Source organism: Malaclemys terrapin, chromosome 10 (assembly GCF_027887155.1).
Source record: "Malaclemys terrapin pileata isolate rMalTer1 chromosome 10, rMalTer1.hap1, whole genome shotgun sequence".
Taxonomy (NCBI): Eukaryota; Metazoa; Chordata; order Testudines; family Emydidae; genus Malaclemys; species Malaclemys terrapin.
The window spans coordinates 25,448,482-25,463,295 of NC_071514.1; the positions used below are offsets into that span (position 1 = coordinate 25,448,482).

General features: G+C 44.0%; 1 protein-coding gene across 5 annotated transcripts in view; it reads right to left on the reverse strand.

Annotated features, from left to right (window-relative positions):
• Window positions 1-14,814, reverse strand: part of NEDD4 (NEDD4 E3 ubiquitin protein ligase) — a 121,486-nt gene that overhangs the window by 33,756 nt on the left and 72,916 nt on the right. For 3 of the 5 annotated variants that reach the window (XM_054041620.1, XM_054041619.1, XM_054041618.1), the window contains one exon: window positions 4,726-4,776. The exons of 1 other annotated variant lie outside the window; for it this stretch is intronic. In XM_054041620.1, the coding sequence (XP_053897595.1) occupies window positions 4,726-4,776 (51 nt within the window). Of the gene's footprint in view, window positions 1-1,767; window positions 1,840-4,725; window positions 4,777-14,814 lie in introns of all 5 variants that reach the window. One more of the 5 variants, XM_054041623.1, reaches the window with a different exon arrangement.

The window sequence follows — 14,814 nt, forward strand, 5'->3', positions numbered from 1 at the left end:
TGGTCATCAGTCAGAGAAGAACGTTGCTTGTTTTTATTCATGTTCATGATGGAAAATGTTTGTTCTTCCAAAAATTTAAGTGCTTCCAAAAATGCTGAACATTTTCAGTGCAACTTCGATAAGATTTTTGTATTTTTCATTGTCCAGACTTTTGTAGAAGTCCTGCAGGCTGCTTTCTCTGTGCTTATTTTGTTAAACTGCCGAACATTGAAGTTCAATAACCTCTAACTGCAAATCTAGTGGCACTTCCTCTGGATCCACAGAAAAGGGATCTTCAATCAGCTTCAATTGGACGTCTTCTTCTTTAGACAAAGTCAGTCTTTGGTCAAATTCTTCAATCAAAAAAGAGTAATGTGCTTTGCGTATTCTTTTTCTAACTCGGCGTGTTTGTGCTGAGCGATACGCTTGTGCACAAGTGGGAAAGTGACACATTTCACCTTTTGACAGCTGACTTCTGAAAAGTTTCAATTTCATTTTGAAAGCTTTCACTGCTGCACACATTTGAAATATAAGTTGATTTTTTCCCTGAAGTTGAATGTTGAGATCATTCAGGTGTGCTGTAATATCACAAAACAGAAAGATCTTGATTCCAGGACTCATTTTCAAGCTCTGGGAATTTTATTGGCCCATTTTCTAGGAATTTTGCTACCTCCTCTTTCAAAGCAACAACACGCTGGACCATTCTTCCTCGACTCAACCACTTCACTTCCATATCGTAGATTAAGTCGCTGCACTTGGCATCTACCCCTTCAAGAAAGGCTCGAAATGTCCTATGTTTTAGTCCTTAGAACGGATGTAGTTTACAATGGAAACTACCACTGACATTACATGCTCAAATTTTAAGACTTTGCTACACAAAACCTGCTGATGTATAATGCAGTGATGTTTGATTATTTGTCTCCCGATAAATTCTTCAAGAAGAGTAACTGCTCCAACATTTTTTCCACACATAGCTGGAGCACCATCAGTACAAATGGCCATCAAGTTTGTGAAATCTAATCCCGACTTATCATTCATGCATTTTATCACTTCACTGGAGATTTCTTTTCCGGTTGTGCGACCCGTCATGGCACACATGCCAAATTCTTCAGTAATTTCAAAGTTTTTATCAATACCTCTAATAAAAGTAAGAAATTGGGCGGTGTCTTTTAAATCGGTGCTTTCATCCATAGCTAGGGAGTAAAAGCAGAATTCACTGACTCTCTGCTTTAACTGATCACTTAGATTGGTAGAAACGTCAGCTATTCTTCTCTGTACCGTCATGCGTGATAGACTAACATTGTCAAATATTCCCCTCTTTTCTGGGCATAACTCAGATACAGCAATCAAAATACACTTTTTTAAAAAACTCGCCTTCTGTGAAGCATTTCCCAGCAGCAGCAATTTCCTTAGAAATTTGAAAGCTTACCTTAGTAAGCTTATCGTTCTCAGTGCTCACTTTCTTGAAAATTTGCTGTTCTCCACTAAGGTTTTTCGCTAAACTGGCTGCTTTAATTATTTTTTCATTTGGGTTCAATTTGGCGAGATTGGGATGTTTAGTTTCAAAGTGCCGCCGAAGGTTGTATTCTTTTGGAATGGCTAACGTTTCACAACACACGAGGCACAGTATTTTGTCTTGGAAAAACAGTACATAAGTATTTATTCGTCCATTCAGTGTTGAAAACTCTGTGCTCCGATTCTATTTTTCTATTTTTCTTTTCACTCATGGTATCCATTATGAAGCTCAAGATTTTGTTGAATAAATTCACACACAAGGGAAACACTCACAGTCACACACAAAGAGAAGAGATATCTCACAGCGCGTGTCACATTAGCAAGGAACGGACGGTGTGTGGAAGCCTGTAGAGGGGGAAAGAAATGGCACGCATAGGGTGACCAGATCACAGTAGTAAAATAGGACCTGCCCCGTCCCCGCTCAGCCCCACCATCACACCCCTCTTCAACCCCCCAGGGGTAACTATATTACTGCACACAGCAGTACCAAAAATTAAAATACTGAAAATGGATGCCTCCCTCTAGCCATCGACTTGCTGCTCGCCTCCTAACCACCCCCCAAGTGTAAAGCCTCGCCACCACTGCCCGCCCGCTCAGCTTATCTCCCCATGAAATAAGGGGAGGTGAAAGGGGGGCAGTTTGAAGAAATTTGATGGGGCTAGGAACTAAGGGGAGGGGGAAGGGGGGGCAGTATGAAGGGATTGGATGTGACTGTCCAACACACAAACATAGGGGCCGCAGGGAGCCCTGGGGGGAGACAGTGGGTTGGGGCCGGGGAGGGGAAAAGGTCCCTGGACCAGGGAAGGGGGCAGCAGTTGGGGTATGGCAGGTGCACCACACACACCCACACCCCTCCCCCACAGGGATTTCCTGGCTGCCCACAGACAGTTCAACTCCCGCCCCCAATCACTACGGAGACCGCCCTGGAACCAACTAGCGCAGTAGCTACCCTACCCTACCCCCAACAGAAGGGGGGGATTTAGGGGGAGTTTCGGCCCAGTGTCCCCCTGCCCCAAGCTACGGCTCGAGCCCAGGCCAGTGCCCTCCCCTTGCTTGGCACTTACCGGCTCTGCCTTGTGCCCAGCACTTCCCGCCTCAGTGGGCCCTGGAAGTGACAGACCTGCTCTGCGCACATGGGGCTGTGAGGCGGCGCTGCCCACTCCCCCCCCATTGGGGGCAGAGGTCCCACCCCTTCTCCACCTCCGTCTCCGGGCCCCTCCTGCCGATCCCGGGCTCCGTCTCCCTGCCGCGCCCTGCCCTGGATAGCCCCGCTCTGGCCGGGGGGAGTGCAAGCCCCCGCCCCCCCACTCCTGGGCAGGGGGTGAACCCGGCAGACCCATCCCACCACTTGCCCGGGGGCCGCATGTTGTGCAGGCCTGGTGAACAGGAATGCATTGTTGTATTTGCTATATAGAATGCATTCCTTTTATTCACAGGTAACATTTGAAGAACTAGATCTTGACCTGGTCTAGAAGGAGGGCTTTAGAACTGGTCATTGTGGATCAGTCAACACGTGGTCGCTGAGAATCTTTCAAAAGTGGTTCAGCCAAATTATTATATTTTCAGTGTGACTGGGACAAAAGTGGGGATGGGAAAAAGGGAAAATCATGAGAAAGAAGGGACTAGGAATGAAGAGGGAAAAGGAGCATAAGAAAGATTAAGTAAAGGCTAGGTTTATGCATTTTAAAATGTTTCTTTCCTAAGTGAAACCCAATTTGACCTGTCAATCTTTTCTTTGTTTGAATAAATTGGGAGTTGGGAGATTCCCATCTCTTATCTTGAACCTGCAAAGCCTCAAGGGCCTGCAGCATTTTGTAGCCCTCAATGTATTTTGCCTTACTTAAAAAAAAGGAAAAAAGGTAGTGCCACTGTTTCTCCTATTTGTATTTCTATAAATATTATAACAAATTTTTGACTATGCAGGTGTAGGTGGTCTAGGATTCTACTGCTGACTCTGATCACTTTGCAGTGTGCATTATTTATTGTCTTTAGGTAGCACCCAATGGCCTCAGTGTTGGTGTCTCCTTGTATTTTGGTGTTGTGTGTTTGTATAAGACAGTCCCTGACTCAAAGCTTATAATCAAATGAGTGAAAGAAAGGGATGTCAGTTACACAGTCAGAATGACAGCTGGTAAATGTTAATTCCAGTCTTTTATTTTAAAAAAGTTATGTGGGTGAGCAAAGGAGTAGTGAAAGGAAGTACATGTGACATTGAAGAAGAGGAAAGCAAGACTGAGAATGGAGAACACACAGAGTTACAGAGGAAGATGGGTGAGAAAAAGTCAAAAACAACTAATCAGCAAAGAAGAATACACAGAGTCCAAACTGGAAGAAAAGGGGAAAAAAAAAAAAGTGGTATCTCTTGTCTCCAGAGACCTGTGGGAACTGCTGTTGCCTCCTCAGCTCCCGCTTGATGGGAATGTCTCCCCTTTAGACGGCACCACCTCAAACACTGTACTTCCTGCCCCATCCTATGTGTCTGGGATTACTGTGAAGCCTGGTGTCTTTCTACTAAGGCGCTCCCACTCTGGGAAGTTCACCACAGCTCGTCAAGGAAGGAAGGAAGAACAACTGCTCTTGGCTGGGCTCTCGGTCTTAGTTTTCCCACTTTAAAATGGCTGCTTCAAGATTTCTTTAGCAATCTGTGAAGTTTTCTGATCCTTGGATGAAGGCACTATATGCAAGTGGAAGCATTATTCATTTTAATTTATTTTCCTCCCGTCCCCAATTTTGCTGCATAAGTTTCCTTAAAGCTGAGGGTTTTGCAAATGGATGAAAACTGCAGAATAAAAAATGTACACAACTAGATTACTTCAACTGTATTTCTTACTGTGTCAGTTTTCTGTTTTCAGCAAAAATTTTTTTTTAAAAAATAAAGATGTTTAAAATTAAGAGTAACCAGAAAGAAAGCCTTCTAAATTTCCTCTGTACCTTACAGAAAGCTAGAATGAGAAATAAAAGAACAACAAGAGTCAATCTAATCTTTCGGGTATGAACATCAAACCTTAGTTTCTTCAGGAATAAAGAGTAAGAGAACTCATTTATTAGCAGAAGCCCATACATAAGCATAACATTGTTTAAGTTGCATTATTTTAGTTCTGAGAAAGATGTGCCAAAATATTAGAAAAGGCAGAATTTAATAAAGCCTATTGATGCTATATATTTGTCTCAATGAATAATATATAATTGTGTATGCCAACAGGATTGCTTTAGGTCATCTTAAATACAAACCGGTAATTGATGAAGAGGAACATCCACTTGACCTAGGAAGTCATCTCTTGTCTGTACAAAAAAAAAAAGGAAAAGTTTTAAATCATGAAAAATGTTATGAAGTAATAAATCCATAAGATATTGTCTCTAGCTCATGGAAAGCCCTAATACTGCAATGTATTCTAAGAATTTGAAGTATCAGAGGGGTAGCCGTGTTAATCTGAATCTGTAAAAAGCAACAGAGGGTCCTGTGGCACCTTTAAGACTAACAGAAGTATTGGGAGCATAAGCTTTCGTGGGTAAGAACCTCACTTCTTCAGATGCAAGTAATGGAAATCTCCAGAGGCAGGTATAAATCAGTGTGGAGATAACGAGGTTAGTTCAATCAGGGAGGGTGAGGTGCTCTGCTAGCAGTTGAGGTGTGAACACCAAGGGAGGAGAAACTGCTTCTGTAGTTGGATAGCCATTCACAGTCTTTGTTTAATCCTGATCTGATGGTGTCAAATTTGCAAATGAACTGGAGCTCAGCAGTTTCTCTTTGGAGTCTGGTCCTGAAGTTTTTTTGCTGTAAGATGGCTACCTTTACATCTGCTATTGTGTGACCAGGGAGGTTGAAATGTTCTCTTACAGGTTCTTGTATATTGCCATTCCTGATATCTGACTTGTGTCTATTTATCCTCTTGCGTAGTGACTGTCCAGTTTGGCCAATGTACATAGCAGAGGGTCATTGCTGGCACATGATGGCATATATAACATTGGTGGACGTGCAGGTGAATGAGCCGGTGATGTTGTAGCTGATCTGGTTAGGTCCTGTGATGGTGTTGCTGGTGTAGATATGTGGGCAGAGTTGGCATCGAGGTTTGTTGCATGGGTTGGTTCCTGAGTTAAAGTTGTTATGGTGCGGTGCATGGTTGCTGGTGAGAATATGCTTAAGGTTGGCGGGTTGTCTGTGGGCGAGGACTGGCCTGCCTCCCAAGGTCTGTGAAAGTGAGGGATCATTGTCCAGGATGGGTTGTAGATCACTGATGATGTGTTGGAGAGGTTTAAGCTGAGGACTGTAGGTGATGGTCAGTGGAGTTTTGTTGGTTTCTTTTTTTGGGCCTGTCTTGTAGCAGGAGGCTTCTGGGTACACGTCTGGCTCTGTTGATTTGTTTCTCTATTTCCTTGTGTGGGTCTCGTAGTTTTGAGAATACTTGGTGAAGATCTTGTAGGTGTTGGTCTCTGTCTGAGGGGTTGGAGCAGATGCGGTTGTACCTCAGTGCTTGGCTGTAGACGATGGATCATGTGGTGTGTCCGGGGTGGAAGCTGCAGGCATGAAGGTAGGCGTAGCGGTCGGTGGGTTTTCGGTATAGGGTGGTGTTAACGTGGCCATCGCTTATTTGTACTGTGGTGTCTAGGAAGTGGACCTCCCGTGTAGATTGGTCCAGGCTGAGGTTGATAGTGTGGTGGAAACTGTTGAAATCATGGTGGAATTCTTCCAGGGTCTCCTTCCCATGGGTCCAGACGATGAACATGTCATCAATGTAGCGTAGGCAGAGAAGGGGCGTCAGTGGACAAGAGCTGAGGAAGCGTTGTTCCAGGTAACCATAAAAATGTTGGCATATTGTGGGGCCATGCGGGTGCCCATAGCGGTGCCACTGGTCTGGAGGTATATATTGTCACCAAATTTGAAATAATTGTGCGTGAGGATAAAGTCACAGAGGTCAGCAACAAGCTGTGCTGTGTCATCATCAGGGATACTGTTCCTGACAGCTTGTATTCCATCTGTGTGTGGGATGTTTGTGTAGAGAGTCTCTACATCCATGGTGGCTAGGATGATGTTTTCTGGGAGGTCACTAATGCATTGTAGTTTTCTCATCCTGGACAATGATACCTCACTTTCACAGACCTTGGGAGGCAGGCCAGTCCTCGCCCACAGACAACCCGCCAACCTTAAGCATATTCTCACCAGCACACCATCACAGGACCTAACCAGATCAGCTACAACATCACCGGCTCATTCACCTGCATGTCCACCAATGTTACATATGCCATCATGTGCCAGCAATGCCCCTCTGCTATGTACATTGGCCAAACTGGACAGTCACTACGCAAGAGGATAAATGGACACAAGTCAGATATCCGGAATGGCAATATACAAAAACCTGTAAGAGAACACTTCAACCTCCCTGGCCACACAATAGCAGATGTAAAGGTAGCCATTTTACAGCAAAAAAACTTTAGGAGCAGACTCCAAAGAGAAACTGCTGAGCTCCAGTTCATTTGCAAATTTGACACCATCAGATCAGGATTAAACAAAGACTGTGAATGGCTATCCAACTACAGAAGCAGTTTCTCCTCCCTTGGTGTTCACACCTCAACTGCTAGCAGAGCACCTCACCCTCCCTGATTGAACTAACCTCGTTATCTCCATACTGATTTATACCTGCCTCTGGAAATTTCCATTACTTGCATCTGAAGAAATGAGGTTCTTACCCACGAAAGCTTATGCTCCCAATACTTCTGTTAATCTTAAAGGTGCCACAGGACCCTCTGTTGCTTTTTAAGAATTTGAAGTTATCCTATGTAATGTAGATTGTATAGAACTCAGATACAAATTTCAGAGTAGCAGCCGTGTTAGTCTGTATCCGCAAAAAGAAGAACAGGAGTACTTGTGGCACCTTAGAGACTAAAATTTATTAGAGCTCTAATAAATTTGTTAGTCTTTAAGGGCTTGTCTATACTTACTGCGCTGGTTCGGCGGCAGGCAATCGAACTTCTGGGTTCGATTTATCGCGTCTAGTCTGGATGCGATAAATCGAACTCAGAAGTGCTCCCCGTCGACTCCGGTAATCCTGCTCACCGCGAGGAGTACGCGGAGTCGACAGGGGAGCCTGCCGGGTCTGGACGGCGGTAAGTTCGAACTAAGGTATGTCGACTTCAGCTACGTTATTTACGTAGCTGAAGTTGCGTACCTTAGTTCGATTTGGGGGTTTAGTGTAGACCAAGCCTAAGGTGCCACAAGTACTCCTGTTCTTTTTTCAGATACAAATGTTCACTACCCTCTCTTCTAATAACCTCCCTCAAGCCTGACATCTTTTTATCATACCTAACGGAAGCACTGATTTAAAAGGACTCTTGGAAGACAAGCCACTTCCCTGGTCACCCCCTCAATGAGTAAAAACTGATGGGCTCTTAGTATACACGTCAACACTTGAAACATCTATAGATGGGGCCGATAGCACAGTCTATTAAGGTTGCCTGATGCTTCCCATTACAAGACCCTATTTTCAGTTTCTTATAACTTAACCAAATTTTAACCATGTGGGCTGAAAGCTTACATGCCAGGTGTCTGCCTCAGGCATAAGTTTATTGGAAAATTTCAGCAAAAACAATTCAGCCATTTCTAAGAATGAGGTTAGAGAAAAATATGTTTTACCCATGTTAAGTTCTGGTGACCTTTTCTTTGAACAGCTTTGGAGCAAGGATTTGAAATTTGACACACAGCCCACCCACTTCTAGAGATGTGCCTTTTGCCATCCCATGAAAATCCACACAAATCTGACCTTGGGGGGGTGGGGGGGTGGCAGGAAAATCAGTTTGCATAAGCTCAGAGACTTTATTTTTTTTAGCAGCAAACATCAATTCATTCCTCAATGAGCATGCTCCATCTCTTTACAGGCCCTAGTGCTAACCAGACAGCATCTACAACATCCCCACACATGAAATGAGCATACTCCCTCCAGCCCAGGAATAAAGCCAGACTTTCCCTTGTAACGTCTACTCTGTGCTCAGCACTGGGACTGAGACCAGGGAGTCTGTCTTTCCTGTGCTCTTATTGACACACATCACCTTCCCAGTGATACCTAAGTACCATGGAGGAGGAAACAGATGCAAATGCAAAAGGGACAAAAGCCAGCCCAAGGAGGAGGAAAAAAGGACTAGACTGGGAGCCTGCTGAGACTAAGGCCAGGTCTACACTGGGGGGGAGAAGGGGGGAGGAAAATCGATCTAAGATACGCAACTTCAGCTACGAGAATAGCATAGCTGAAGTCGATGCATCTTAGATCGACTTAGAATCACTCACTTCGCGTCCTCGCGGCGCAGGATCAACGGCCGCCGCTCCCCCGTCGACTCCGCTTCTGCCTCTCGCCATGGTGGAGAGTTCCGGAGTCGACGGCAGAGCAATCGGGGATCGATCGATCACTACCCGCTGATCCGGCGAGTAGTGTAGACGTACCCTAAGATTGGATTTTGGGGGAGGAAGGGAAAACACCAGGAAAAGAAACTGGCACTGTCTGGGCAATGAGACTGAATTAGAAAGCTGGAATGCCTACAACCTCATTTTTTCAGAGTGCTTAGCATTATACAGCTCTTGACATCTTTAAGTAACAGCTCCCATTGACTTCAGTTGGACCTGAGAGTGCCCAACACTACCGCAAATCAAAACTCACGGTAGGGTGACCAGATGTCTCAATTTTATAGGGACAGTCCCAACATTCGGGTCTTTGTTTTATACAGGTGAGGCATCTATCATCCCTCCCTCAGTCCCCATTTTTCACACTTGCTATCTGGTCACCCTACCCCAGGGTCTCAGGTTGGACACCCAGAAGATGAGGACCACAGAGTTAATCAGCACTTGTGAAGAGTCTGGTTCAAGTGATTTGCCAAGCATCATATAGGAACTCTGTGACAGAGGCAGGGATAGAATCCAATTCCCCAGGGCAGCATTCAACTGCCTTAACCATTAGACAGTGCTTTCTTTCTGTACTTTCTTTACACTGGGTCTACTTTTATTCTTAATGGAATGTTAGTCATGTACCCTCCCCACTGACAGAGCAAGTATCTATTGAACTCAAACATCCAATAAGCATGCTTCGATAACCTATCCATGCTCAGCTATGAGAGCACGCTGAATGATGCATGCCGGTTCCTGAAGCAGAGCTCGTCACCACCGCGCACAAACTATTTATGCTAGCCTCAAACCTCCCTCCCAAAATGGGAAGGCCAGGGCGGCTGTAACCCCAGACACCTGTTCATGACATCCTCCACACTGGGTGGAGAACTCACAACTTAAGCAATACATTTAATCTAGAACAAAAAGAAACAAATACAAGTTTACACAGTTAGTCAGGGCCGCCGGGGGTGTGTGTGTGTGTGTGTCAAGTGGGGCAATTTGCCCCAAGTGGGCCCCATGAGCCCTGGCCTGGCGGCGGTCCAGGTCTTTGGCAGCACTGAAGGGCCCCGTCGCCGAAATGCCACCGAAGATGCGGAGCGACTGAAGGGCCCCCCGCTGCCGAAGACCCGGACCGCCGCCAGGTGAGTACAAGCACTGCAGCTCCCCCGCTTTGCCCCAGACCCCCTGAATCCTCTGGGTGGCCCTGCAATTAGTCCTCAGCACAACTATTGAAGGATATGAAATAAAAACTGTGCCATTCAACTAGCATAATTATTTTCATATGAATGAACAAACAATGAAGATTAATATAGGGCTTGCTTTCTGGTATTAATGCCTTTCCTGGAAATATAAATTGAGTATTTTCAATGTCATTTTAACATTGGTAAATCATCAAATCATAAGCAAAAGTGTCAACCTCATGAAGTAATTCAAATTCAGTCTTTAAGTTTGGAAAAAGTTCTGGTCTACATCACAAACTCCTGTTTAAGATACTTCCAAATACAATGCAACCAGCTAAACCCACTTAAGTTAATAGCAGTTCTTTGATTTCTATACCCTTTGGATCAGGCCATTAGATTCTTATTCTTTGATCTACAGAGCATCTAAAATATATTTTAATGTGATTAGAAGGTTCTCTAATAGAATGCTTTTGTGTTCAGAGCCTTCTGTATGCAACCTAGTACTTATGCCATGAAAAAAAAAAAGTTATTCTTGCTGGGAAGAAATTTTCAAGCCAACACACAAGTTTTCCAATATTTTGTTCCCTAACCTATTTGATTTTCCAAGAAGCTGGAGAAACTGATTTCATTAACATTTACTGTAGCAAGCAGTAGTATTTAGACCAGGGGTAGGCAACCTGCAGCATGCAAGCTGATTTTCAGTGGCACTCACACTGCCCGGGTCCTGGCCACCAGTCTGGGGGCTCTGCATTTTAATTAAATTTTAAATGAAGCTTCTTAAACATTTTAAAAACCTTATTTACTTTACATACAACAATAATTTAGTTATATATTATAGACTTAGAGAAAGAGACCTTCTAAAAACATTAAAATGTATTACCGGCACGCGAAACCTTAAATTAGAGTGAATAAATGAAGACTCAGCACACCACTGCTGAAAGGTTGCTGAGCCCTGATTTAGACTATTGTCTTGCAGGTCTGCAATATTAAAAGCAAACAGATGTTAGCTTTGAACTCAGCCTCCTCTTAACCTCTGAGTTTCCTTATTACTGTGGTTTACTATTTTAGCTCCCATTTTAGAGGGGCTTTCAAATATTAGACTGTGTGACAACTCTCAATGTTCTAGGTGGAGTAGAAGTGTACTCTTTCAAGCTCCTGCTCACTTGCAGTTTTAACACTTGTAGCTACTTTCCTTTTTAGAGATCTGTACCAAAACTAAAAATGTCTCAGACCAGGGGCAAAAACTAATCAGAGACAGCAGTGATAAAAACCAACAGAACTTTTCAGCATTGCAGAAAGTGAGGAAGAAACATCTGCAGCCCCAGTGGAGTGACTGTGTATTGCAGAGATAGCTGCTCAACTTAAAGCTGTCCTGGACACCCTCTTGGAAAAATTGTAACTAGAATTTAACCAACGCCCTACAGTTTAAGGAGCAAAAAACAAAACAAAACAAAAAAACAAACCAAAAAAAAAACACAAAAAACCCAAAGAAACGTTAATAGATTCAATATGCCCACCACTTCAATTAAGGGCAAAGAGCTCTCAAAAGCGAGGCCTGCAAGCATGACAAAGAGGAGATTCTATATGCCTGACATTTGCAAAGTAAAAGTGTAGTTATAGCCATGTCGGTCCCAGGATAGTAGAGACACAAGGTGGGTGAGGTAATCTTTTATTGGACCAATTTCTGTTGGTGAGAGACAAGATGAGCTCTGTGTGGCTCGAAAGCTTGTCTCTCTCACCAACAGAAATTGGTCCAACAAAAGATATTAGCTCACCCAATTTGTATCTCTAATTTCCAAAGTGAATAAAGCAAGGACTACTAAACACATTTATCACATACATTCCACACAACATGTTAGTATGTTGCTTTACGGAGAGAGTCTTTTAAAAAGGGCACATGCCCATTTCTGACCCTTCAAGTCACCTCTAACAAAGCAACTTGGAAAAAGCTGCAAAATTGGCTCAAATCAACTCACCATAGGGCTAACACATTAGTATGAGAACTGTATAAGATATGTTCCATACTTGTAAAGCAGCTCATGGCCTATTCATGAAACAAACTTTAAAGGGAAAGGAAGCAAATGCAACACAAAAACAGTATGAGTGCTGTGTGTTGAAATTCCATAGCTTGTAGAAATCTGCCTGTATTATTAGAAATGCTACTTGAGTTAAGTTGATTCTGGCTATACCAGTCAGAAATGCAATTTACCTGAAGTTACCGAAGGGCCTAACGAGAGACTGATATTCCACTGGAATAAAATTCAAGTGAATAGACATTTAAGAGTATGAAAGAAAGGAAAGGCTTCTGGCCTAAATTGGGTTACTGTAGATCTCTAAAGCATGTTCAGAGATCCACCTCTTAATGAAGCAAGATTGTACTTGTATCAAAGGTCGATAAATACCCACAGAGCCCTTTGTACTGTGAAGAGAAATTACATTTTAGGCAACTTGCTGGACTATAAGCAAGAAATTGTTATTTCCCACCAATCTTGAACCCAGAATGTCTAGTTCAGACCATTTTACATCTTCAGGCAGCTTGTTCAGATTTCAGCTTCATACACTAAAGGCCAGATTTTTAAAGGTATGTAGAAGTCTATAGGTGTAGACTGGTGCCTAAGCTTGAAATCAATAGGAGTTAGGTGTGTAGGCATTTTTAAAAATCCCATCAGGCACCTAAATAACTTTCAAAATCTGGCCCTTAGCCCAACTGCTATAAAAGAATTTCATTTGGCGAGACTTGGAACACAAGACTGTAGGTGAAATTGACACAAATGTAAGAGGCCTGCTCAATTTAAGAGGATAACGTGGAATATAAACAGGGTTCCCCTTTCTGTTTTGATATCATAAATAGAATCCAAAATGGTGACGAAGTAGAACACTGGGATGTAGAGGCTACAAATGCATAATGAAATTTGAAATTATGTACATTAACTCCTCACTTAACGTTGTAGTTATGTTCCTGAAAAATGCAACTTTAAGTGAAACAATGTTAAACGAATCCAATTTTCTCATAAGATTTAATGTAAATGCGGGGGGGTTAGGTTACAAGGAAATTTTTTTGGGACAGACAAAAGGCAATATATACGTACAGTACTGTACTGTGGTGGGGAGGTGCCCCTAGCTTACCCCTGGGACTCAGGGCTGGGGGTGCAGGGTCTGGGAGGGCGCCCAGGGTGGGGTGTGGGGTCTGGGAGGGCGTCAGGGTGCGGGAGGGCGCTCAGGGTGGGGGTGCGGGGTGGCGGCTCAGGGCTGGGGCAGGCAGGAGATGCAGAGCACTTACCTGGGGCAGCTCTTGTTTGGTGCAGGTGGCTCTGCGCAGCGTGGCACTGCTCCTATGGCCGCGATTCTGGGAGCTGCACCCCCCCACACCGGCAGGCAGGGCCACCCAGAACACAGGGGCTTTAGGGACTGCAGGGCCCTGGCCTGCAGCTCTAAAGCCCCTTTCGGAATGTGGCCCAGAGGACTTAGGAGGATCAGGGGCAGCCGCGCAGCCAGCAGCCAGAGAGAAGCGCCGCTTCTCTCCAGCCGGCTTTGAAGGGGAAAGCCCCGCTTCTCTCCAGCCGCTGGCTGCGCAGCTGCCCCATCTCCTCTGGCCCATGTTCGCAGGGCTGCCTTCCGAAAGGGGCTTTAGAGCTGCAGGCCAGGGCCCCAGGACCCCTTTAGCCCAGAGCCCTGCAGCCCCTGAAGCCCCTGCATTCCGGGTGGCCCTGCCTACCGGGGGTGGGGGCAGCTTCTCTGGTTGCTCGCTCCCTCCCTCCCAGAAAGTCCTAAGCGCCTCCAAACAGCTGTTTGGCGGCAGGGGAAGCACTGGGAAAGAAGGAGGAAGGGAGGGGGAAGAGGCGGAGAAGTGGAACTTGTGCAATGCTCCCTTGTAAAGTCAGGCAAACGACATTATAAGGGAGCATTGCGCAATTTTCAACGAGTATGTTCCCTAATGGAGCAGCGATGTAACTTCGAAACAACGTTAAGTGGGAGGACGTTAAGTGAGGAGTTACTGTATAACTTTTTTTTCCTGTTAAGCTTTGTGTCATCTCATCATTTATATGCTTGATGAAGTTAATAGCAAAACGCTATTTAATAAGGAACTAAAAGCAAGGAATTAGCATTTTAGTATAGTGGCTCTATAATATAAATGAAGGAAGCTATGCATTTTTATTTCAGAGGCTGGAAAAAAATCAGAGTCTCTATCTTAAGCCATCTGTTTAGTAGAGAGCAGAAGCTTGAACACTTGGGGTCTGTCTAGAGCTGAATGTTAAGTAAGGACATTGTATATATGCAGACTCAGACTAGCTATTTCGTTCAAAAATTTGTATGCTTTCTTGATGCCAAAAAAGTAAGTTCAATGAAAGGTTTCTCATCTAGTTTTAGAATCAGATTTGGAAATCTGATACTGAAACTTTTAGAGAAGAGAACAAAAGGAACAGTTTCCTGAATTTCATGCTAGATTTTCATACAAATGCAGCCATCCAATTTTTTGCAGTGGATGGAAGGTTTGTTATTAAAGGAAGACCAACTTGAAAACTTATTTTTTTTATTTTTTAAGAGATAGAGCTAGTAATTGTTTCAGGTATTACATCTATTCCACACCAATATGGTTTTACAATCTTCCCCCCACTTTTTAGATTTTGCTTTCCCTTCCAGCTATGTGATTTACATCCAGGGAAAAATGTGAAATGGACATACTGAATGCTGTCAAATGCAAACAAACTAAGAAACAAAATCAAATTCTAATTTTTCAGTCATACTAGTAATAGTAACCATAACAGACTACAG